The sequence below is a fragment of the Dermacentor variabilis genome, chromosome 7 (assembly GCF_050947875.1).
Source record: "Dermacentor variabilis isolate Ectoservices chromosome 7, ASM5094787v1, whole genome shotgun sequence".
In the NCBI taxonomy this organism is placed as follows: Eukaryota; Metazoa; Arthropoda; class Arachnida; order Ixodida; family Ixodidae; genus Dermacentor; species Dermacentor variabilis.
This window is the reverse complement of record NC_134574.1, coordinates 59,017,547-59,044,028: the sequence shown is the minus strand read 5'-3', so window position 1 is coordinate 59,044,028 and position 26,482 is coordinate 59,017,547. Positions and strand designations below refer to the sequence as shown.

Genomic DNA, 26,482 nt, shown 5'->3' with positions numbered 1-26,482 from the left:
AGCTTGTTTACTGCTGTACTCCTCCAAAATCAGCTGAGCCTTGTTTGTGTTCTGTAGAAATCGAATGGTTTCCACCTTAAGCCTCCATGTATGTGCCTTAGACGTCATTCCCACCTGTTCCTGACGATGCCAATGTGCTGATTGTTACTGCCAATGTTCTCCTTCTACGCACAGTTGCCGTTCCTCATATCATGCTGACTATAGCCAGTGGCCACGTATTTCTTCCTGCTTTAAGTTTTGGCTTATGTACGCAAGTTATGCCGAAAGGGTTGTCTCTCGCCAAACACTTCTCCAATCGAAGATTCCGCCATCTCTGTATTAGATATACCATGCTTGTCTGCACCCACCTGCTGTCCGATCATTTCCGAAACGTCCAATCTCGGCATATATTGAAGACGATAGCTCAAGACCTGCTTCCCGAAGAGGCTGCGGATCTATGTCGCGTCCTCGTGTCTCATCGCGACGTCTTTGACTCTGAGGATGACCCGCTGTGACAGACTTCCGTTGTAAGCCATAAGATTGACCCCGGTGATGCTAATCCTGTCTGGCGACGACTTTATCACATGTCCCACACAGAATGCCTTGTTATTCAAGGTGAAGTAGACAAGGTACTAACCAAAAGGGTAAATAATCCCTTTTCGAGTCCTTGGCCATCGCCGGTTACATTGGTCAAAAAGAAGGATGTCAGCTGGCGATTACGTGCCAACTACCGTCAGCGGAACCAGGTCACGAAAAGGAAGTGCATCCTCTCCCACTAATCGGTCACGCTGTCGACTGGCCTTCACGGATCGATATACTTTTCTTCATTTGACCTCCCTCCGATCCAGTTATTGGCCGATTTCGGTTGATGAACTCTATCGCGAGAAGACCACTTTTGTTACACCGGACGGCATTTTGCATTTTGGTTATGCTTTTCGGACTTTGTAATGCCCAGGAACTTTCCAAAGAATAATAGACTATCTGCTTTGGGCCTATAATTAGTCCACCTCCTTATATAATATGTACGATATCATCGTGTACATTTGAAAGCTACCTCAGTCACTTAGCCGCTATTCGTGAAGTCTTTAGGGAGGCTAGTATTCAACTCAAATCTTCTACGTTCCATTTCAGACACCCTGAAGTCAAAGTTCTTGGCCATCTTGCTGTGCTGACCGTATACATCCTGACCCTGATAAGATTCGCGCTGTACCCTGTTCAGCAAAATTCAAGCCAGAACTGACTATGTTAGCACTTCTTGGTATAGGAAAAAATAAAGGAATAAGCTTTGACGAATGTGCCTGTTGAAGTTAACGATATAAATTTCTATTTTTATTTGACAATTGAGAAGAGTAAACTCTATTTCTCACATTTGCAGCACCAGCAAGGACGTAAATTACGGATCTCTTTACCACTGAAAGGATGGAAACATGATTAAACCTCTAAGACACCCACAGCTTCCAAACGAAGAATGCTGCCAGCTATAAACCGCAGAAGAAACGCAACATTTAGTGCGAAAACTGTTTGCTTGGCACGAATTGATATCCTTAATTTTTTTTATGATATCTTCGATATACTCGTTAATAGATGAAGAAGGTACGTTAGGACTATAGCATTTACGGTTAACTAGCAGAATTTCAGAGCTAAGCTGTTAGGGGGTTTGCACAACAGTCTTCGTGCAGCTGTACCACGTTCGGAGCAGTATGCTCACTATCAAGTGCTGAAAAAACAACCACCAGCTATTTCTTTTGATGTTTAGTTACTACAAATAACAAAAGTAAAGGTAGCCTCGCTCATGTCAGACTGGACAAAATTAATTCTTAGCGTTGCTTCTTTGTCACTTTAGGTTGTTGGTCGTAACGCTGCGTTTTACCTGCACCACGTTGGAGATCAGCCAGGAGTTTGAACGGCTGCTGCATGAAAGCAGAGATGGTGATTTAGGACCACAGCCTCCTAGGGAGTTCCGTATCAGCCATGTGACCAGGGCTTCGATGGATATACATTCCTAACGACAGCCAGCAAACAGATCTCTGCTATTTCCGACAAAGGCTGTCGCTCTAAGGCGTACAACTTTGCTGTCCTCAGCGTATTAGTTGAAGAAGTTGGCACAAATCATCGCATACTTTTTATGGTTATGCTAGGGAGGAGTGATAAAATGCCGCCGTTATGCTTTCAGATGATGAGCCTCATGGACGACGCCACAAATGAGTTTTTCGATATCATCGAGACCCTGCGGCCGAAGCACAAAGCCATCGAATTTCGGCAGCTGTTCCAGAGGCTTGCGGCAGACGTCATCATTCGGTCAGTGTTCGGCCTAAAATCTAATCTGCAGCAAAAAGGTCACTCCAACAGCTCAGCAGAGTCACTGTTTCAGGATAGCTTGGAAAGTTTTCAGCAATTTCGTCGTGCGTGGATAAACTTCCTGACTGGTAAGTTCACAGATTGTATAAAAACCTTTTTGGAAACAGCAAAACACCCACGTGTACACTGATTGAATTGTTAGGAGGTTAAAAAATTTATGCACAAATCGCCTCAGCATGAGTTTACACTCTTATGCGATTAGCACTGAAGCAATGTACCAACACAGCGCACTGGCAGACCAAAACCCTTCATATATGAGGCGTCTACTACAGTCGCGCTTCTTCGTCACGCATCCCTTATAGATGTTTTGCATCGAAGCAGTCTGCTCCTTATGGACACACTGCGCCATCTTCTGCCGTCATCACAAAGCCCGCGTGTGGCACGTGTTTGAATATATATTAACAAAAATTCAGATTAGAATATCTGGATATTATGACGCGGTTTCCACACCGCAATAGACGCTTGTTTTTTTACTATGGTTGGAAAGAAAGGCTGGAAACAGGGCTGTATATATATATATATATATATATATATATATTTGTGTGTGTGTGTGTGTGTGTGTGTGTGTGTGTGTGTGTGTGTGTGTGTGTGTGTGTGTGTGTGTGTGTGTGTGTGTGTGTGTGTGTGTGTGACGACAGGCAGATGGTTATCAGAAGGTACATCAAGAATACCAATATTTTTAACCTCACGAATTGTCGATGATCGCGATCGGGACATCCCACCAAATGTTCCTCTGGCGCTCATTCGCGATGAGACCAGACGACAAATACTGCGGGGGTATCCAAATGGCTGGAATGAAGGAATCCTCTTTACGTTTCACTGTTTTATCGCCGTCAGCTTGACCGATGGATTGATCTGGCCACTTTTCGCGCGACGTACCTCATACTGAATAAAATACTCCAACGCCATGTCGAACTTTCTTTGCCTCGTCGATTGTTCCACTGCAGTTGCTGCTATCTTGGATGCTGTGACGGAGTTTAAGTTGAGAACACATATTGTTTACGTGACCGCACTACGCAAAAGGGGAAAGGTTGACGTCAAAAAGCTTGCGCCGTTTAATGTCGATGAGACGTATCCAACTCGAGCTCTCTGGACGCGTGCTCAGTTCTGTCTGGGGCTCCCTGGTCACTGCCAAAATGCACTCATGAGTTTTTTGGCTGTCACCACAGTGAGTTCTGAACGGCTGAAACACGCCCGACGTCTTTCTAAAAAACACTGCAGAAACTGAAGCGCTCGCCTTTGTACTCACCCGCAACAGTTCAAAGAGGCAGTAGAGAGAGGAGGGAAACAGTAAGTAGAGGCAACGCAGTCACGAGATGAGTGACCAAAAGCTTTGCCACTTTGAGCTCGTGGTAGCATGCACACATGGGGTGAACGCGGGACATGGGACAAACGGAATCAGAATGAACGCTTCATTTAGGGTCTCATTAATAAAGGAAAGCTACTACTAGGCATAGCAACGGTTTTGGGCGAACTGGAGAAATGGATATTCAAAGTATGCCACATTCGTAAGCTGTTTCACACACAAGGGACATTAAGGGCAATATATTCATGCGTTTGCGTTGTAATAACAATTCAGGCACTTTCCAAGCCTTCTCTGTCTGTCTGTCTGTCTGTCTGTCTGTCTGTCTGTCTGTCTGTCTGTCTGTCTGTCTGTCTGTCTGTCTGTCTGTCTGTCTGTCTGTCTGTCTGTCTGTCTGTCTGTCTGTCTGTCTGTCTGTCTGTCTGTCTGCCTGTCTGTCTGTCTGTCTGTCTGTCTGCCTGCCTGCCTGCCTGCCTGCCTGCCTGCACGTGCAAGCATTTTCTCATCAAACCAACGAATCGTCATACCAAGATTTGTCTCTAGGTATGCGGCCAAGGGTACGCGCAGCTCTTTTATAAAATTCATTTTCGTATACCTCAGTAACTGAATATGTGCCAATAGATATGTGGCGGTCTACAGCGGGCCAACAAGCACGGAGTATATGCCACTGGTTAAGTTCCTCTTTTAGTGTAGCTCTTACATGCTTACTAAATTGACTGGGTGTATGAAATTGGTTATGAGCACCTCTTCAGTAACAAAACAAAAAAGTATCCGTGGCTCGGCTGAATTGAACGTCTTTTTATATATATTGAATCTTCTCTCCGTATATATTCAACCATGCACCACGGCGGGACTTCGTGGCGGTGGTGCTGTATGGCACAGAGTATCCCGAAGGAAGCGCGAGTAAGAAGTCCGGCTGCCTAAGCGCATCCTACATGACGCGCCTCTACTGCAGCAATACGGTGTGTCGCTGCATTGCTTCAATGCCAATTGAATTAACGTCGGCGTCCATCGTACCATGGGTTCTGACGCAATTTTTTTTTAAAAAACGACAGCGTGCAAGTTTGTCCATGTGAAACAGGCCGAGCCTAAGCAACGCCTTGTTAAAGCAGGTCACGTCAAGAAGACTCTACCCAAGCGTCCGTCCATGTACTACGTACGCAAGCGTTCTGTGTACTACGCAGGCAAACCAAAGTGGTGAACGCAAAGGAAGGTTTACCTTCTAATTCGTGTATGCGGTCAAAATCACCGCCAATTATTGTCACTCAACAGAAACAGCAGATAAGACTTCGCTTACATCGGTTCCTACAGCTCGTAAGATCTGCAGGAATTTTTCTCTTATTCTAATTTCAACCAGGTGACCTTGTCAATTTCTTTCAGCGTGCTTTCCCGAGTTTACCCCCTTATGGACAGTGGTCATATCATACAGCGTGGAGCTCAGCAAGACCGCTACAGACAGGATGTGTGATGAAATTTCTCCCATCGTAGAATTCCGTCGTGCAAATTACGAGGTAGGTCTTTTCAATCGTGCAGGCGTGACTGATGTTTAAGTTCCTGATCCTTCTTCGAAAATACCTCTGTTTGGCGAATAACTCGACTGCACAAAAACAACCTGCGCTAGACATTTATGTCGGCAAGTTGTAGGATTAAGCTTGGAAATTGTTTTGTCTTCCTGTCACTAAAATGATAATGCAGACAACCTCATTACGCTTAATATTCAGCTTTCAGAGAGATCTGTGAACTCGCAGCGTTATTGCCGAATGACACCTACGCAGAAAATGAGACTCCTAACTTTGACGTCGACGAGAAGGGTATAATGAAAGCTAAAATTAAGAGCTTTAACAAACGATTCACCTTGCCCTATGCAGCCGGGCGGCTCACCATGCCAGCTAAAACGGCAGCCAATGGAAACCAAGGCAGCTAGCTCCGAATCTTACTCATAACGGATAGCTGTGTTGTGGAATCATTTAAGGGAGATTGACCACCGTGTCGATCCGCACCATTGCACCGATGAGCGATGGCGCCATCAATGAGTGGGACACGTCCAAGGCTAACTTACCTAAGGTCGCGAAAGATCAACAAGGCCTCAAGCGCGACTGCGCATGCACCTGATCTCTCGAATTCGGACCTATTAAACATTTTTCATTTAATCGCTTGTCTTCTCATGGCTTCAGAAAGACAGAAGCGATCTCCTGCAGCTGATGCTCAATGCAGAAGTTGAAGATGAAGCCTCCACCGACATGCGTTTGCTCACAACGTCCATCGATACAGATAGCACAAATACAGGTAAAGCTTACAGCTGCCTATTTCTCATAACGCATCTGATTATTGAAAAAGTGGTTTAATCTTGAGTTGTCGCAATGCATTTCATCTCTGCTATGTTCTTCAGAGAGCCAGCCTGCCAATGCAAACAGCAGGAAGAAGAGCTTTCTAACAAACATGGAAGTTATGGCAAACTGCATCTCCTTCTTCGTAGCAGGGTGAGAATGCAAGAGATGGTTCTTTGCTAACTGTTGTATTAAAATATTGGTCCTCAATATTGCAATGTGCTCTTGGAAATGAAATGTCACTTAAGAAATCGATATGTACAGTGCCGCGGTAAAAATTTAAGAACAACATAAGTTCAATTTCTAGCAAGTCGTAAAGGAACAGTGCCCTGTGGTTTTCATGCTAACTATGCTGACTCCAAACGCGATATTCTTAGAGGTTGCAAATTCTTCATTTTCGATGCGTGTTGTGCGCGTAGTTAATTGGAACAGGCGGATGAAATTGCAAATACCATAGCAACACGGTGAGCAATTACGCCACCTCCACGTGGGGAAGGGAATGGGGAGTGAAAGAGAGAAAGAGAAAACATGAGTTTATAGGGCACTTTCAAAGTGCCCTCATTCTGCTTAATCCCCCAGCCTTTCCTTCTTTACTTCTCTCTTTCTCTTTCAATTACGCCACCTCAAGTGCCTCCAAGTCTAGACTTTTCCTCAAATAATACACTGCCTGTCGACCTCTGGTGGTTTGCACCTGGAGCTAACATTGTGCACTGGTATATACCGAAATAGGGTGTAATTAGCTGCTAATTCGTCTGCTGCAAACACTGTATGATATATATTAAAAACAATGGAGTGTGAACAACGATCACGGCGGTATGCCCTCCATGGATAACGTAAGTGCATGCCTGTGTTTCATTATTAAAGTTACTTCCTCTTGTGGCCTAAAAAGTTTTGAGTAACTTTGTTGTTTGCTCCAGCACTATGACATTATATTGCAATTTCTTTACAGCACACGGATAATTTTCATTAGTTTTATTTACGCCAGAGGCATCAACTTGCACGCACTATCAATTTATAAACTAGAGAAAATTATTAAACTTACTGTCTGTCACAACGCTTCTATGCAAACATTGTTTCGTCCAAGAAAGGTGAGGATAAGATGCGTCAAACTTCAGATTGTCTCTCCATATTTCTCTGTTGCTAATTTAAATCATTGCAGCGTTAAAGCACAAGTAAATTACAGGTTTGAGACGACAGCCACAGCTCTGGCTTATACAGCCTATCTCCTGGCGAGACATCCAAATATTCAAGGACGCCTTCGAGAAGAAGTCATTCGCGTCCTGAAAAGAGATGTACGACATATTCATAATCATCTGTGGCATTTTTTATTGGGCATGCGAGCCTAGCTGAAAAACATGTAATGTTTCAGGGAATTTTCACGTATGACAATGTTTTTAGCATGAAATACATGGAGCAAGTTATATCGGAATCACTTCGATTTTATGCGCCTGTCACAGGGTGAGTATTGCCTTTACATAATAACACGGTTCTTCATTTGAAATGTAGTTATACATAGCGCAAATCTTTTGGCGCTCGTGATCATTTTATTTCTCTGTAAAAATGCAAAGACATTCTGAAGATGCCACAGTCCCACACATACCAACTTCCTGATTGATATTCCAACAAGTTATAAAATATTTTCCAGCACCTATATCATACCATATTCTGATATCAGTGCAGCTAATTAACGTTCTTACCGCTTTCAGTTTGGTGAAGTTAAACAAATCACACAAGTTTATTATCTCTGCTCAACAGTGTCGTAACAAGAGGATGTGCCGCAGACTACGTCTACAAGGGTATCACTATACCTGCTGGAACCACCATCCTTATTCCCAACTACCACATGCACCGTGATCCAGCTTTTTGGAACCAACCCGAAATGTTCGATCCCGAAAGGTAGCTATCCTTCTCCTATGTTAGTGGCATGTGTTGCCCATGTGAGTCATCCGGGCACCTATTCGCCAAACAGGCTTAGTGAATAACATTCGCAAGAGCTCATGCCAGGAAATCGTGATGTCTGAAAACGTATTGCCGAATGAGGGAAATACGAAGGTTTGCGGGCGAAGGCAATTATTAAAGCAACCTCCAGAAGTCGTTACTAGAGATGCTCTCACAAAGATAATTTCTCCGGCGTCATGATGAATTTGAAAGTCTTCTGAGAAGATCAAGCATATGAACACCTCTGTTGTATGTTCTTGGGAAACTGAAGTTACTCGGGGTGGTTGACTGAACCTACGTGCAGCATTCCAGGGGTCACAGGAGGTAAAAATTTTCCACTCTGCTTTGATACCAATTTTCGGACGTCAAGCCCACGCAACCACCGATAAACGACGCAGGCCGAGACCCGCAGCTTTATTTCAACTGCCCAACTATAGGCTGTTTTCGTGTGCGGAATACTACCTTTGCTTGCATTAAAAGCGCGTATTGTTACCTACATTGACAGGTTTTTCTGATCTAATCGGCTGACAATAGGCGAGATGCACGAAGAAATCGAGAGCGTTCCGGTGGGGCCGAGCTAGCGGAGTGAAAGGCGATAACCGGAGGCGGAAGGTGGCACCGGCGTCTGCGATTGGCCCGCTTACCCTAGCCTAGGTTCCGGTAGCTGGTCGAAAATTGCACCGGTATGCAACGAACCGTTCCTAATGCCGCTAAAACGGATTCATAGCAAAGAAAAGCTGGCAGAGTGACGTCGCCTACTTTGGGAAATTTAAACTGCGCTATGGACTAGACCACGAAGTAGAAGGAGGCAGAACCAACGTTTCTCTGTCTTCTACTTCAGTGTCTCCCAACACACCAAGTAGCCTCCCAACACACTCTCCTTGTTGTGGCATACTTACCAAAATGGCTCGACACTCTTATACTGCTGGGCGAAAGTTTTTATTATGCTTAAGGGGGGGACGTTCCCATCGCTAGAGTTAAAGAAGTGTCTCACTTTGGCTCTTCAATGCTTTCTTATAAACGTATACGAAAAAAATTATTTAGCGTGGGATATCAATGGCAAACAACATTGTGAGTACTTCGTGGCAGTGTTGGCGTGCTTTTTCGAGGATGCAAATTGCGTATTTTTCGGCTACGATGAGCATATTGACGTATGCGTAGCCCGAGTGTGGCCTCGGCGTAGGCTGCCCGGTGAGCAAGACACGATCTAGACGCCGCCATCACACGATTCGCACTCGGGTGGACACAGCGTGGATGCTTCATGCTCACGGAAGCGTAGAAACGCCTAAAGGTTGAAGAATAGTCCTCGCAAAATGCAGACATCGCGGTGAACGAAGTGCGTTGAGAGGGTCGAAACGCCAAGTGCATACCGAGCTGCAGCCGCACACTACAGGGCACGTCGTTCGATGAAGGAAGCTCGAAGGAGGCAATCGCAAGTGCAAAACCAAGTGGATATTCAGGATGCAAGTGAGGACAAAAACGACGATCACAACGATGAAGACAACGAGCAGGACAACGGAATAATAGAACGGTCATTGTTCAGCAACCAGAACCCAAACAGGCAAGTTAAGCCTTTACACCTTCGCCTCGAGCGGGTAGGTCAACCTCATTTCGCACTCACGATGAAGCCACCTTACATGGTACACGTGCATGACATACGTAAGCAGGCAATAACAGCAGCTTTAAAGATTACGACAGGAAGTTGGGAACTTGCAGAATTGGCCATTTTCCACTACCACTCTATAACGAACTGCATAAAGGTTACAGTCATGGATGGAGAACACGCGCAGTGGCTTGCGGCGCTGACACGACTGGATGAAAAATGAGGGGTCGTGTTCGTACGTATGAAGTGACAATTCAGAGAAGGCCAACACAGAAGGTCGGAAACAGTTGGAGGGTCATCAAGGTACATATCCGCCAGATCATCGAATATATTGTCACGTGGTCGTGACGTTGAAGAAAACAGTAGCAATACTGTGAAGGACAAAACTAACTTTTATTGGGCGAACCTGTGCCCACAAAATCTGATCAACGGGTTAAGCGCGTCGGCTTTTATAGATCAGTCGTCGAATGTTCCAGAGTAACCGCTGGGACCCTCGTGTCTTCCACAAAGTTCTACACTATTCGCGTCCCGCATAAATGCAGTCAGATTACGGAAGTTCCTGTGACAGACAGTGGACGGAACCATCGATAACATTTCAGAAACTTCTTTTACATGCAGGCGCGTCCTGAGCTGTGCGATAACATTTCTTAGGCAGTGAGAAGTGGTTGCCCGATAAAGATAAAGAAGTACACGTGTCATTAGCCCCTCTTAAAAAGCATCATCCCGATGCTACAAATATAAGACAGCGAAACACAATAATAATAATAATAATTATAATAATAATATTTGGAGTTTTACGTGCCAAAACCACTTTCTGATTATGAGGCACGCCGTAGTGGAGGACTCCGGAAATTTTGACCCCCTGGGGTTCTTTAACGTGCACCTAAATCTAAGCACACGGGTGTTTTCGCATTTCTTCCCCATCGAAATGCGGCCGCCGTGGCCGGGATTCGATCCCGCGACCTCGTGCTCAGCAGCCCAACACCAGCGAAACACAAAATGACACTTATTAAACAAAAGTAACGAAACAACGAAAAGAAACAAACTCCAAAGGTCAGTTACGCGAAGTCCCAAAGTTGAATAACGCTGGTAGTACGGCTTCAGTCGCACAACGTGGACTATTTCAGGTCGTGAGCGGCGCCGCTGTGATAGCGAAATGCCGTCTGGCACGACATCATAGTCCATTGCGCCAATACGTCGGATGATCTTGTACGGTCGGAAATAGCGACGCAAAAGCTTCTCGCTCAGTCCTCGCTGGCGTATAGGGGTCCCACACCGAACACGGTCAGCGGGCTGGTACTCGACGAAGCGTCGTCGAAGGTTGTAGTGTCGGCTGTCGGTACGCTGCTGGTTCTTGATCCGTAGGCGGGCGAGTTGTCGGGCTTCATCGGCGCCCTGGAGAAAGGTCGCAACGTCAAGATTCTCTTCGTCGGTGACGTGCCACAGGATGGCGTCGAGTGTTCTCGTCGGGTTCCTGCCGTAAACCAGCTTAAACGGCGTGATCTGTGTTGTTTCTTGCACCAGCGAGTTGTAAGCAAAGGTTACGTACGGCCGGACCGCGTCCCTCGTCTTGTGCTCGACGTCGACGTACATTGCGAGCATATCGGCAAGAATTTTGTTGAGGCGCTCCATGAGACCATTCGTCTGTGGGTGGTAGGCAGCTTTCCTCCTGTGGCTCGTATGGCTCTACTGCAGAATGGCTTGGGTGAGCTCTGCTCAATCTGCTATTCCTCTGTCGGCGATGAGGACTTCTGGGGCACCATGCCGCAGCAGAATGTTCTCGACGAAAAATTTCGCTACTTCTGCTGCGCTGCCTTTTGGTAGAGCTTTAGTTTCAGCGAAGCGGGTGAGATAGTCCGTCACACCGACGATCCACTTATTTATCGGATGTTGACACCGGAAACGGCCCCAAAAAATCCATCCCGATCTACTAAAACGGTCGGCAAGGAGGTTTGATCGGCTGTAGTAATCCTGCTAGCCTTGTCGGTGGTGTCTTGCGTCGCTGACAGTCTCGGCATGTCTTGACGTAACGGGCGACGTCGGCGGTCAGACGCGGCCAGTAATACCTTTCTTTTATCCTCGACAGCGTTCGGGAGAATCTGAGGCTCCCAGCAGTTGGATCGTCATGTAGGACGTACAGTACTTCTGGACGCAGCGCTGACGGAACAACAAGAAGGTAGCTGGCGCGGACTGGTGAGAAGTTCTTCTTTACGTGCAGGTTGTTTCTGTCATCTGAACGAAGACAATCCGCGCTTAAATGCCCTAGGTACTACGTCGGCCCTTCCAAATACTCGACAAGGCCTTTTAGCTCCGGGTCTGTTCGTTGCTGTTTAGTGAAGTCTTCTGCGCTTATTATTCCGAGGAAGGCGTCGTCATCCGCGTCGTCTTCCGGTGGGGGATCGATGGGGGCGCGTGATCGTCAGTCGGCGTCAGAGTGTTTTAGTTCTTACTTGTAGATTACTTTGACGTCATATTCTTGCAGTCTGAGGCTCCACCTCGCCAGCCGTCTTGAAGGGTCCTTTAAGTTAGCCAGCCAACACAACATGTGATGGTCGCTGAAGACTTTGAATGGCCTGCCATATAGGCAAGGGCGGAATTTTTCTATAGGCCAAATAACGGCGAGGCATTCCTTTTCAGTCGCAGAATAATTGCCTTCCGCTTTTGAGAGTGGCCGGCTAGCATACGGTATCACCCGCTCATGTCCGTCTTTCTTCTGGACTAGGAAGGCACCCCGGCCTAGGCTACTGTCGTCAGTGTGGATTTCGGTATCGGCGTCTTCGTCGAAATGTGCATGGTCGTACAAGTGTACAACGTCAGTGTGCCCTTCCATATACTCGACGAGGCCTTTTAACTCCGGGTCTGCTCGTTGCTGTTCAGCGAAGTCTTCCGCGCCAAGGAAGGCGTCGTCATCCTCGTCATCTTGCGGCGACCTGTCAACGGGGGCGAGTTATAGGCAATCAGCATCTCAGCGTTTTCGTCCGGGCTTGCAGGTTACAATGAGGTACTCTTGTAGTCTGAGGCTATCTGAGGACATCGGTATCGGCGTCCTCGTCCAAGTGTGCATGTACCGGCGGCGACCGCGTGCGTTGTTTTAGTTCTTGAAATCCGTCGGCCTGCGGCGTTTACCATTTGAACTCGACATCAGATTTGGTTACATGCGTTAGCGGCTCTGCGATGCGTGAAAAGTCTTTGAGAAAGCGCCTGTACTAGACACGCATTCCAAGGAATCTACGCACTGCCTTCTTGTCGATGGGCTGCGGGAACTTTGCGATGACAGCTGCTTTCTGCGGGTCGGGGCGTACTCCGTATTTGCTGATGACGTGGCCTAGGAACAGAAGCTCATCGTAAGCGAAGCGGCCCTTTTCTGGCTTCAGAGTGAGCCCAGATGATTTGATGGCCTCTAGCACTGTCGGAAGCCGCTTTAGGTGATCGTCGAAATTTCCGGCCAAGATGACGACGTCATCCAATAAACAAGACACGTCTGCCACTTCAATCCTGCTAAAACCGTGTCCAACACGCACTGGAACGTTGCAGGCGCCGAGCAAAGTCCCAATGGCATAACCTTGATCTCGTAGAGACCGTCTGGGGTGATGAAGGCCGTCTTTTCGCGATCTCTTTCGTGGATTTCCATCTGCCAATAGCCAGACTTGAGGTCCATCGACGAGAAGTATTTAGCGTTGCAGAGCCGATCCACTGCATCGTCTATTCCTCTGAGGGGGCATATGTCCTTCTTCGTGATCTTGTTCAGTCCACGCTAATCGACGCAGAAACATAGGGTTCCCTCCTTCTTCTTCACCAGGACAACAGGAGATGCCCATGGGCGTTTCTACGGCTGCATAATGTCGTCGCCGAGCATTTCGTCGACTTGTTGCCTAATAGCTTCACGTTCTCGCGTCCAAAGTCGGTAAGGGGTCTGGCGGAGTGGTTGAGCGCATTCTTCGGTTATTATACGAAGCTTTGCAACTGGCGTTTGTCGAATCTTCGATGAAGTCGCAAAGCAATCCTTGTATCGTCGGGGAAGACTTCTGAGCTTTTGCTGCTTGCTCATGGGGAGACTTGGATTTACGTCGAAGTCTGGTTCGGGGACTAGGGTCGGCGGGGTAGATGCGGCAGAATCTGAGAGGACAAAGGCATTGCTCGTTTAAACAATTTCCTCAATCTACGCGATTATCGTGCCCTTGCTGATGTGCTTGAACTCTTGGCTGAAGTTGGTTAGCATCACTTCTATTTTCCCTCCGTGGAGTCGAGCGATCCCTCTTGCGATGCAAATTTCATGGTCTAGCATAGGCGTTGGTCACCCTCAATGAGGCCTTCTACGTGGGCAGGTGTTTTGGTGCCGGCGGAAATGACAATGCTGGAGCAAGGCGGGATGCTGACTTTGCTTTGGAGCACGCTTGAGGCATGGTGACTACGAGAGCTCTCCGGCGGTATCGCTTGATCTTCAGACAAGGTTATCGACTTCGACTTCAGGTCGATGACTGCACCCTACTGGTTTAGGAAGTCCATGCCGAGAATGACGACGCGTGAACATTGTTGTAAGATAACGAAGGTGTCAGCGTAAGTCCGGTCATGAACGGTAATTCTTGCCGTGCAGATTCCAGTCGGCGTAATCAGGTGTCCTCCAGCAGTCCGAATTAGAGGGCCTTCCCATGCAGTCTTAACCTTCTTCAACTGGGCGGCGATGTGTCCACTCATGACGGAGTAATCGGCCCCTGTGTTTACTAAGGCAGTGACTGCGTGGCCGTCGAGAAGCACGTCGAGGTCGGTGGTTCTTTGTCTTGTGCTACAGCTAGGTCTTGGGGTCGGATCACGGTTGTGTCGCGTTGGCCTGTGGCTGGTATGGGAGGTTGTCAGGTCGTCTTTCGTTGTCGTATTCTTGGCTTTCACGCTTCGTCGGGACGACGGCGTGTCGTTATGTCGTCGAGGAGTTTCTTCGGTGTCTTCGTCGGCGGCGGAGGATCTTCGTCAGTTCGACGAACAGCAACCGCACCTCCATCGGTTGCTGCTTTTAGTTTTCCGGATATGGGCTCGCTGACCGGCCCCGGGTTGGGCCAGTGTATGGACGGCGCTGCGGCGACAGGTAGCGCCTTGGTGACGGCGAATGGGACAGTCGTTGGGAGCTGCATTCAGTGGCGGCTAGGTAATCGGCGATGTCCCATGGTGCTCCCCAAGTTGTTGACGCGGCGCGTTGATGGCGAACCCTCTCAGTCCTAAGTCGTGGAATGGGCATCGGCGGTACATATGGCCGGTTTCTCCGCAGTGGCTCGCAAAATGTCCGTCTTCCTTGCGTAGGTTCGCTGGCCGATGGGTGGGCGTGCTGGCGACGGCGGCGGCGGACGATGGAATTGCGGCATTACAGGGCCCTGGCGCGGTCGCTGAGGGGGGCCTTGACGTCGTACGACGGCGGCGTAGGCCATCGCTTCTGGCTGGGGCTGCGGTAATTGAGATTGCACCTCAGGAACCCCAAGTGATCGCTGAACATCATCTTTCACGATGTCAGCGATCGAGGCCATCCCATCCTCGTCCCATCCTTTGCTCGATCAACCGAGCAAAGAACGTTTATTACGGGTATCGCGTGCAATAAATGGCACACAACAAGAAATAGGGGAAGGGACAAAAAGAGAGTAAGGGAAGAAATTGATTACAGCAGGTGTGCCCAGCTTCATAGGCACGTACGGTTTCCATGACGATACAGCAATGGTGACGTTGAAGAACACAGTAGCAATACTGTGAAAGGCAAAACTAACTTTAATTGGGCGAACCTGGGCCCACAAAAACAGGCTACCCTTCTAGCACAACGATAGTGGCGAACGCGGTCGGCGATCTTGGAAAATCTGATCAGCGGGTCACGCGCGTCGGCAAGGTCGATTCAAATAGGTCGCGAAGGTTCGGGCGAAAAGCGGTTCAGTACAAATTGTCACCGACATCAGCAAGGGGGGCTTATGGGAGCAGCTATTGAAGCGCGACTAGGTTTGGAGGGAACAAACATTTGGAAAGAAAGATGCGTTTTTTTTTGTTATTTCAAGCGAGCCACAGTTGGATTCATTCTACGAAAATAAAATTCCTGGTCAATTTTATATATTGGTAGCGAGTTAAGAAAATACAAGTTTATTCAATTTTATTATTAATAATAAATGCATTTCTTTTCAGCGCCAATCATTACAGGAGGCGTTGACGCCACTGTCACTCGCAATGCGATGCACGTCTTGAAATGAGCAGAAAGGGGCGCTCGTTAAGTTGACCTGTTAAAATATGCCCCCGTCACGCATTGTGCTTTTCTGCTTGTCGAAGTTCGTCTGAACTTGTTGACGCGGGTAACTTCATCGCTTCTTAATCAGTTCTGTCAAAAGTAGCGAGTTACGACCGCCAGATAATTGTGTAATGTTTTCGCACGACTGCGCTGGCCGACGGGATTGGCATCCGACAATAGGATCAGCACTCTACACTTAAAGCTTTCGTCGACCTCCAAAGAAAGTAGGTTCTGTGCAGGGGTGCGATTTCGACAACCGTATGGCTGGTCTTTTCCTGCATCGCTTTCCGCGCTGAAAGCTTGAAACGCCCATGAAGTCGAATGGCGCAGCATTTGAATATATAGCTTCAAAGGCAGGCCAACAAAAGAAATTCCGCGCTTTCGAAAACCAAATGACGTAACTTCTGCTTTTAACGGACATGGCATCACATTATTTTTTTTCTTCCACCGGAAGTGTTCCCACCACATACAGATGGCTCTAAGCCCCATGAACCACCGATGGACAGCCATGTTTAGAACGTATGGGTTCCCATGGAAGCTTCTTTCGGTACATTTATCTTGGCGTCGGCTTTTATAGATCAGTCGTCGAATGTTCCAGAGTAAACGCGGGGACCTGCGTGTCTTCCATAAAGTTCTACACTATTCGCGTCGCGCATACATGCCATCAGATTACACAAGTTGCTGTGAAAGACAGTGCACGGAACCATCGATAACATTCCCGAAACTTGTTTTACATGTAGGCACGTCCTGCGCTGTGCGATAACATTTGTTAGGCGGTGCGAAGTGGTCGCCCGATAACGATAAAGAAGTACACGTGTCAATGTCAAGGATCATTTGAGAAGCGAGACTGCAGGCACGCCTGCTCGGAAGACAAACGAGACTAGTGCCACATTCACTAAAACTCAGTAAAGTAAAACTTTGGTATCGGGTAGATTAGTTTTACTCATCTACCCGATACCAAATCCGGGCAAAGAACACCAAACCAACTGGTCTACCCCCATAGCTGTAACGTCTATTGTTTGCGAATTGGTAGACAGAATACTAAACACTAGAATAAAGCAGTCCATCGAATACGTGCAACCGAGTTCGCACCTTACGAAGGTAGGTTTTCAGCCGAACATAGGCACACATGGCTGCCTATGGTTAGTTAGCAGAGTGATCAATCGTAAGTCTTGTAAACAGATGCCTGTTTGCTTGCATTAGATATGCGTAACGCATTGGGCAACGACAAACAAGAGGTCTTTTTGCAGGAATTGGCAGCCAGGTACCATGGCCTAAAAGCATACAACGAGGTCCGTAGCTTCATTCAAAGCACACCAATCCAGCTCCAGAGCAAGGCCCCGGTATGGAGTCCCAAGACATATTACATGAATAGGGGAGTACCCCAGGGCTCCATCCTCAGGCCTATGCTGTTCAATCTGGCCAAGGCATGGGTGGTTTAACGTCTTGAGTGAGACAATTCGGCGCTCTACTGTTTAGGTTGTCGATATGACAATATGAACGCAAGCTTCAGTTTATTATGACGAGCAGAGCATGCAAACGTAACTGCAAGCAGCCATCCTTAGCCTTACCGACACTCCAGATAACCTCGGACGGCAACTATCGCCAGAGAATACGTAGCTGATCAGCGTAGACGGAAAGAAAGCCACTACTGTGAGCAAGCCGATCACGTTACACATCGGCCAAAGCGATATTACATCGACCAATGGACAAATTAAGACCCTGTGAGCTCACATTACCAGCTGCAATAGACGCCAGCAATGGATTCGCACACTAAAGCAAAAATGGAGACCGCTGTTGTACATGGTTCGACGAATATTAAGCAAAGTATGGCGGAGCCCGTCAGTAAGCGCACCAAACGCTTGCAAAAGCAGTCGCGATCGGAGGAATTCTTTCCGGGGCAGCCGTTTACGACTTCTATGAGCGAGATTTCTGCAACGTCGAAAAGTTACAGTGGGCCTCCTTTTCTACGATCACTGGGCTACCGAAGCACACGAGGAAAGAGGACCTCTATAAGCGCGCAATGATACCCCCCATATGAGACATAACCAATGAAACACGAATTCGAATGCGATGCTGTTTGCGAAACGCGACTCAAGGAAAACGGATCATGGCATGAGATAAAAAATTCCATATGAGGGCAGAGCCCGGGGAAGCGACCATGATGACACCACGGGAAACACCACTAATCATCCGTAGGCGACAACACGCTATCGCCAGACGAAACACGAAAGTTAAAAAAAATACTTCAAAAGAGATTGCGACTCCGAACTTCGAAGCACACCACTGAGATCTACATGGACGTTGCAGTTAGAAACGACATAGCCAGCATGTCCTGGGTTAGCTCATTATAATATTGCGCTTAGTGTTGCACTGACGAACGTAAGGGACAGTACGCGGAGGTAAGTAGCACCACGTTCATTGCTTTACTGAGCCCCGTTCATTGCTATACTGCATTAGCTCATCTGCACCCCAACACAATCGCTCTCATACATGTCAGCTTTGCAGGGGTCTAACCTTGCATGCATAATTCTTAGTCATACAGGGAGCGGTCAACACCATTCTCATTGATATAGGGGACATTGTAGAGCAGAGTGTGTGGAATAACCATTGGATCCTTACTGACACATACGAAGCAGTGGCCGTATTGACGGTGCCTACGAGAGATGAAGCTAAGGCCAACGACACCAGAAGAGAACTAAAGAGAATAGAGCACAATGGTACAACTTTTGAAATCTTATTGAGCGAGGGTCACGCTGGCACAGATGGGGGAAACGCTGCTGCTCAAGCAGTTGCTGCACAAGTTGGTGGGTTTGATTACACACACAGCACCCCACACTCCATTTCCTCTCCAAAGGCAGCGGGTCAAAATCGGTACCTAGAGATATGGGCCCAAGGCTCTCCTAGCAGCACATTGACGCATTACATTCACGTCAAAATAAAAGCAGACAACAAACAGAGACAATTAGAAGCTACAACAGTGCATGTGTTAGACGACAAAGGCGAGCTTCCTCACATGGAAGAGGTTTTTTTGAATAACGTTATGGCCAACCCTGCATATACACCACACATACTTTGCAAATGGCACCAAATCTGAGAAGCTACGACTGCGAACACTTACAACCGATACACACATTATCAGGAGTCATGCAGAGCAGATTTGCAATACCTGATTTGGAACTACGCACTTCTTCCACAAGGGAGCTCCGACATTCAACACTTACTGCACGAAGACATTAGAACCCTAGCAAGCCGAATGCCAACTAACCTTGAAACAGAGAAAACCATCACCACATATTGCATACAAAGTGGCCTGGCTCGTGTAGTGTAGGAGGAGTGTACCAGCCCATGTGACAGCGATGGAACTGAACATGCACCTATTTATACTAGAGCCTGCATAAAGCGGAAGATCAAAGACAAGGCTGAGATGAAGATGTGCCTCAGCCAATAATTCGGCAAATTAAATTCCTTTCAAATCTAATCCGCAACAACGGCCGATAGCCGCCCCATTCCTTAAAGCAGAGGCCTAATCAATTCGTTATTCAAATAAATCTGTTCTGTAGGAGCTTCGAGTAGCTAGTGCCAGATCGATTGGCAAACTATTCCTTTCAGAAAAGGGTAGACTCCGGCTATTGCGCTGAAAATTCGTGTTTTTTTTATCCTGATAAAGCATCTTTAATGCATTGATTTCACTTTGACGTGGAGAGTTTACGCGGTTTCCTGAAGTGTCATGACAGAAAGGCCCACTGGGGGCTGCCCGAAATTCTTTTGGTATAATAATACCGGAGGGCTATTGGTAAAAAAAGAGTACTATCGGAATTAATGACTTTCCTTCAGTTAGGACTAATTAGCGGTGGCCAGTGTGTGTACGTCATATCATATAATTAATTTTCACAGTCCTTGTAACATGACCTGACACACATGCGAAGTGCAGGTGAGGCAAAAATATTGTTATTATTCATATAGCGCCGACTGGAGAAATGTTATAGAAACAATTTGGAATATGTTTACTTTGCAGTGCTAGGGGTATTCAAAGCAACGAGCCTCAGTTACTGCGCGTGTTATTGGGCGCAATGACTTGCAAAATAGATAATAGTGTATATTACTGCTACGGAAATTACACTCTGGACTTCACAGTTGCATTTGTCGTGCTGTTCATGAGATATTCGTGCGTTCTTCCTAAAAAAACTTACTTAAAGTTGTATATTGCAGCTAATAGTGATGTTGGACGTTTAATTTGTGAAGGCAGTCGGTAAATATCGAAGACAACTAACCTTCGAAAAGATTTGTGAATGTGGCCGCTTGAATAATAAACATCAAGAACTCTATACACTAATTCGGACAGCTAGCTAATGGAAGAAAGCATTTCGTCCGTAATTCGTCCCATTGAATAAAGCATGCTGCATGCAATGTTTACGGAATGAAACTCAACGACAGCTTTTAAGGATGGTCGCTTTCAGCCGGTAAACTAGACATCGCTACTCCGAAAGGTGTTAGGGAAGAAGCATTTGTTTAATGAGTAAACCGGCTAACATTACATCTGTCGAACAGGTGCAGTCATTATCTAGTTTGCAATCATATTTGTACTCCTTGCCTCAAACTCTTTGCAGATTCAGTCCTGAAAACAAAGCCCAAGGAGACCTTGCAGCGTACCAACCTTTTGGTCAAGGCCCTCGGATGTGCGTAGGCATACGCTTCGCTCAGCTTGAGATGAAACTAACCTTGGCCAAGCTATTGGCGAAATACAAGCTCGTTCTGGACGACCGCCACCTTAAGGTGGATACTTCCTTATGATATTTTCGGCGTAGTTTGAAAATGAAAGCCAAACTTGCTTTTCTTTCACTTGGGAAGAATTAAGATATAATTATTAAAACTGACACCTTGGAGGTATGAATACTGTTTATATGACTAAAATATCTTTATCCTCAATATAGTTGATACATCTGTGCCAACTTGAACTCCCGTGTATGGAATGCAACATAGAAATTGGGCGCAGTACAAACTCCGCGGGAACAGTTTTCCTTCTCAAACCTTTATCAGTTCATTTACCGAGATAACCAGCTCCGGGTTCAATGTATACACGAGGCCCATTAGTAATTATTCTTGCCGTAAACTTCGCTGTCTGTATTGCGCCATTATCACACTGAATGGAATTTTGTTATTTTACGAGGTATGTCTCTAGAGCCAACATTTTGCAAGGTGCCTTGTGTGTATAAAGCCGCTGACGCAAACGTGTCCCAAAGCCAAGCGATAGATCCACGACATTGGTTGTTTCACCACTACACGCAGCGGTAGTCCAGTGGCTATGGCGTTGGGCAGTTCAACTCAATTTCCCGTGTTAAATCCCTGTCACGGGCGCCGCGTTTGGCGGCGATGAACTGCAAAAAAAAGAACACTCGTAAAATTGGATTTTGATGGAAGTAAAAGAACCCAGGTGGTCAAGTTCGTTGCGCGTTACTTCACTGCGAATCTCTGTTATCAGCATTCACAGTTCAGGCATCCAAAATGCAACAATATCATTTAGTGAATGTTTTTTTACTTCATGCCCGTTGGCCATTCATCTCAAGTTCCATGGGAATTTATCTCGTCTTCGAGGTTAAATATGCCAGAGGTTGAAAAAAAATTGAGGTATCACTTGCATCAACATTGCTCAATTTGTTCCATTTTCACCATCGTGGCTAAAGGTAAAATCTTTGCTGTAATCCGCCCGCTATTTGCTGTTGCAGGAGAAAGAATTGAAGCTTGAATCTACCTTCTTCCTGACCTACCCTAAGAATGGAATATGGCTGAAGCTTGAAAAAATATGAAGGTCAGATCATCATTTCCAGAGTACTCAAGAGATCATTCGACACCGATTATTTTGGAGACCTCTGTGCTTCATTACATTCTACTGGATTTCAGGAAATGTACAGGCCGCTTTATTTTAATAAACGTCCAGGGCGTTCTATTCATGCGTTTGCACTGTTATAATACTTCACGCACTTTCCGAGCCCTGTCTGTCTGTCTGTCTGTCTGTCTGTCTGTCTGTCTGTCTGTCTGTCTGTCTGTCTGTCTGTCTGTCTGTCTGTCTGTCTGTCTGTCTGTCTGTCTGTCTGTCTGTCTGTCTGTCTGTCTGTCTGTCTGTCTGTCTGATCGTTTTATATCCTACCACGATTACTGCGCATTACATGGTCGAACGGGTAGCGCATCAGGCTGCTGTGCTGAGGGAATCGGGTTCGAAACAAATTGTCGGATGCGGATATATAGCACAGGGCATGTTTCACTGGGACTTTGCTGGTATTCAATGAACCTCGTCGATGCAAACTTGGTTCAATGGGTATGTGGCAGTAGATGTGTCCGCTCTTCAATGAACGCATTTAACGTCAACTTGGGCAACTGTGTAGGTGCCACAGCGAATGTGCCACTCTGCAACGAACAAAAAATATCACCTAAACATAAACATGAACATAATCTCCTATGTGAGTGTAATCAAGCCCACGTCCCACGGTTTCTTTAAGGACTACAAACCGAGGCTTTAACCGGTTAAGCCAGAAATTCGCTGGGCATGTGGCACATCTCAACGGACGTCCTTCGCACCAACCCTAAATGAAACTGCGCCATGCAAGGAGTGGGTATCTGCCACTCTTAAATAAACCTCTTGCCATTTTGGTTCACTTGCTTTAAAATTAGAGGACGTAGACAGTGCAGAAAATAATAGGCAATGCAAGTGAATGCCGGAACGTTTCTGGAAAGCTGTTTATTCCCTTTAATAAAGCAATAGTGGGTTTGTAAGCGTAGGTTTGTTGCAGTGATGATATGGTGATATTTAGGTAGTGATTGTTCTGTCATTACGGAATTCTGTATTCTATTGTTTTATCTCGAACCTAAGTTGTTGTTCCCTATGTATATATTTTAGCATCAGGTCGGTCTTCGGGGTGGTCGCGCTCATCGCCCCCCACCCCCTATGACCGCCCACTTCATTCACAAAACCAAAACGCGCTCATAATTATTCCTTACCAAACGTTCGATCGAATTGGATAACCTGCCTGCGTCAATATACAGGGTGTCCCTCGTAACTTGAGCCAATATTTGAAAACGAAAGGCGCGTCAGAAGCGAATCGAACCGAACGCATGCTGCTTGTACTGGGCTATAGTAACTCAGGTGTTTCTTTTTCCCCATGACTTACTAATTAATTAGGTTATTTACCCAACTTACCCAAGTATGATACGCAGATTTGCAGAGCACCTGCAGAAACCACCGACCGAGGCATTTCCTGTACGATGCCTCTCACTTAGTCATTTTTTTTCCGGCTTTCAAAAAAGCTCGCGAAATATGAAAGAAAAAACACGTGACGGAGTGGTCACGCAGTGGTATCGGGCTGCTCAAAAGGGTGCGTTCGGTTAACAAGGTCGGCTCTCGTCGGATGACGGCGCCAATGCATGCTGATGGCCGAGGTCTGTCAAGGAGATAAGGAACGCCCTGCTGCTTCCACGTCGCCAGTGTCACGATGAAGTCGACCTTGATCACCAAACGCACGCATGAAAGTAGCATGATATCACTGTGCAACCGCTGCGTCACGTGGCATTTTTTTCATATTTCGCAGGCTTTTTTTGCCACCCGGACAAAAGGACTATGTGAGAAGTATAGGAAATAACTCGATCGGTGGATTCTGAAGGTGCTCTACAAATCTGCGTATCATACTTGGGGTCCTCAGCTATAAATTAAGAAAGTTGGCTAATTAAACTAAGTATTAATGAGGTATGGTGAGAACAAAAAAGATTGCCTGAGTTACCATAGGTCAGTGCGAATAGGATGCGTACCATTCAATGCGCTTCCCACGTGCCTTTTATTTCTAAAATCTAGGCTCAAGGTACGTCGGACACCCTGTATGGCATTACTGACATCATTCTCTTTAAAGGGCCTCTCACGAGGTCTGGCCATCTTGAGCTGACATCAGCAGAGCATGCTTTGCGCGATAACGATGATGTCTGCAAAGTATTCCATCGCTACGCCTCGCGAAAATATCTAAAATTTCAAACTGAAGGCAGTTTTTCCTTCTCGTGGCCGCCGCTCTCCGAGCCGGAGGATGACGTACTCGTGTGCCTGCGTCTACGTAGTGGTATCCGCATTGTGACGTCGCTCATGGTGACACGTGACCTCAAGAATTATTCAAGACATGGGTTATCTGAGCGATCTGTTGCTTCAATCGACGAATTGAAGTTTACAGGTATAATGAAACACAAACGAAATGTGTGCGTGTTTTTTTTTACTGCGCATCGAAGCCAGAGAGATGTACTTCCGCTTCGTCTGCTAGTTCCCATGGCCGTGCGGTCACATGCGCAGGTACCGAAACTATGCCATTTTCTACCATGCTCCAGGGCCGCGATCATGATCAGCGATCCGCTTGTACTGCCTCAGTATTCGTGTAGCAGTGAATTATACCTCTAGTTATGTTTCCTTGCGCACAGGGTCCAAAATCGTTCGCGACGCCAACGAGACAACAGCTCGCGCGCGACGCCGTCAGCGGAAGTGCGTAGCGCAGAAAAAAAAAGCAAGGAGAATAAAATGAAGGCGGGGCCTGTGATGTGTGCGTTCCGTGATCCTCGAGGTCCTGTATGTGAGAACGGGGGGAAGGAATTTCGCTTGCGGAAGCTAGACGGGACGAGTGGAGAGAGTGTCTTGCTTGGCAGTGGAGCCCGCCTGCTGAAATCATGGGTTCGCGGCACTGAAATATTTCTATCTCGGCTATGATTGAGCCGATATGAAAAAAGAATTGACACAATCAGGCCTGGTGAGGGGCCCTTTAAGAATCCGTATGGCATGAAATAGCATGTAATCAAACAAAAGATGTTAATATGTCTCAGCGCAGAACATAGCCTATTTGTTAATGCAGGCATTGTGTTTTTTTGCGTATTCGTATTTCACTGCCCTACATTTGTTGATTTAGCCTGCGCTTCTGTTCTTGACGCTGTATCTCTGATTTCCCATTGGATTTGTTGTTCTCTGTATTGCAATTTGCTGCTATGTACGCATAGAAGTTTAAATGTAAGCAAATACATAAAATGGATAACCAAAGCTTTTGGAACCTGGCGGTTGACGTTTGCATGAGCCACGTGTACATCGTGTGCCTTCGTGGTACAAAATGCTCATATATTTAAGAGCGAAATTCGTACCGTATAATAGCCAATTTACTACCAGTTAAAAATTATTGTCACAAATCAACTACATTGTGGCGGCATTCTCACTTTCTTCCTCGTGGTATTTTAGGAGATTACATTTTATAGTGTCCTTTACTTCAGTGCGAATGGTAGGTATTATTCTAGTGTGAACTACGCAAGCGAACGTGACGACGATGTCAGACGCCATAATTTTGACAACGGCGGTTTTCAAACAGGGCACGTTGCCCTGCCTGGGATTGCCGGCCTCATCGATTCTCGAGCACGATGAAACAATACTTACGTTCCGTGGTGTAAACTGCAGAAGGTATTCACTCACGGCAAACTCGTGGTATCGGCGCAAACTCTTATTGCGGGCGATGTAAACATGAGATGGAGCGCCTATTGTACTACGTTACCTTGCCTATTTAAGAACCTTCTTTTCGATACACCATAAACAATTACTTCGCAAATGATGAGCTCGAACATTGCTTACGTATAAAAACTAGAAGGCCGCGATATACGGGAATTGTATTTGCAACGTGGTGATAACATAGAACAGTTGCACAACCTGCCTTAGACGAACTAGGAAAAGCGGTTACAGTTTATGATCACTGTTCGCAAACATTTATGTTAATCTGTTGTGGAAATTACCTTGGCGCCGGCATCATAAGACGTGCCTGAAGCCTTGCTCCTAAAAGCCTCATCATCGCGCTTGGAGCTTGGTTCGTCATGTAAGTACGCCTATTCTGTCGTATTATTGATCAATATTACTTAGAAGAAGGCCTGGCTTTAATAAGTAGTATGTACATGACTTGACATTCAAGCTTACATTTATCTAATATATGCACTCAAAAACAATGTCATTGCATTTGAACAAAAATATGCATAGCGAGATGGCCTCTCAAATAGGTGTCTATGTGTCGAACTACTCTCCGTTTATTGGACTCTTAAACTGCAATTATAAATTTTTAGGTTGATCCTAATTTATGTTGCCTTCGCTTTGTGTAATAGCCTTCAGATGTCTATTCCTATTGAATTACTGACTTCTATGCTCCATAGCGTTTCTCAGCTTTCAAACACTAATTTCAAAATCAGAAAACTCAATTTCAATGAAATTTCATATCAATTTCAAGTTCAGAAACGATCACTACTGTATCGTCGTATTTATTTTTTAAACAAGAAGGACGAAGGTGTACGTCTTGTCAGTACAAATCCGATGTCTCGAACACCGCTGATGTCCTTGCGGAATATATCCGCATTTGGTGTAAAAGATGCTTCTACCTCAAGTAACCTTCCTTCTCAGACTGGTACGATGTCTCGACTCGATGTCTTCATCAGTCAATGAAGACCATGTTTTCAAGTGTATGAAGCACCTCAAAGCGTCCCTTTATCCAGGTGCTAATGGTATCGTTCCAGCAGTGCGTAATGCGTATGGAAGCATATTTATCCTTCTTCTCGCATGAATCCTAAATACTTCCTTAAAATCGAGTATGTTCCTAGCGCTTGGATGGTAGCACGGCTTGTGCCATTACCTAATGCCATTGATAAAAGTACAGTTAGTAACAGCAGGCCTAGAGGCGCTCCTG

At 46.3% G+C, this 26,482-nt stretch overlaps 1 protein-coding gene across 2 annotated transcripts in view; it reads left to right on the top strand.

Annotated features, from left to right (window-relative positions):
* Nucleotides 1-21,699, top strand: part of LOC142589069 (cytochrome P450 3A4-like) — a 38,028-nt gene extending 16,329 nt beyond the window's left edge. Inside the window, exons 6-14 of one of the 2 annotated variants that reach the window (XM_075700853.1) lie at nt 2,153-2,405; nt 5,021-5,151; nt 5,815-5,926; nt 6,030-6,120; nt 7,151-7,259; nt 7,337-7,425; nt 7,723-7,863; nt 20,369-20,534; nt 21,485-21,699. In XM_075700853.1, coding sequence (XP_075556968.1) covers nt 2,153-2,405; nt 5,021-5,151; nt 5,815-5,926; nt 6,030-6,120; nt 7,151-7,259; nt 7,337-7,425; nt 7,723-7,863; nt 20,369-20,534; nt 21,485-21,565 — 1,173 coding nt within the window. In that variant the 3' untranslated portion in view covers nt 21,566-21,699. The remainder of the gene's footprint in view (nt 1-2,152; nt 2,406-5,020; nt 5,152-5,814; nt 5,927-6,029; nt 6,121-7,150; nt 7,260-7,336; nt 7,426-7,722; nt 7,864-20,368; nt 20,535-21,484) is intronic. The other variant, XM_075700854.1, reaches the window with a different exon arrangement.
* Nucleotides 21,700-26,482: the final 4,783 nt, after the last annotated feature.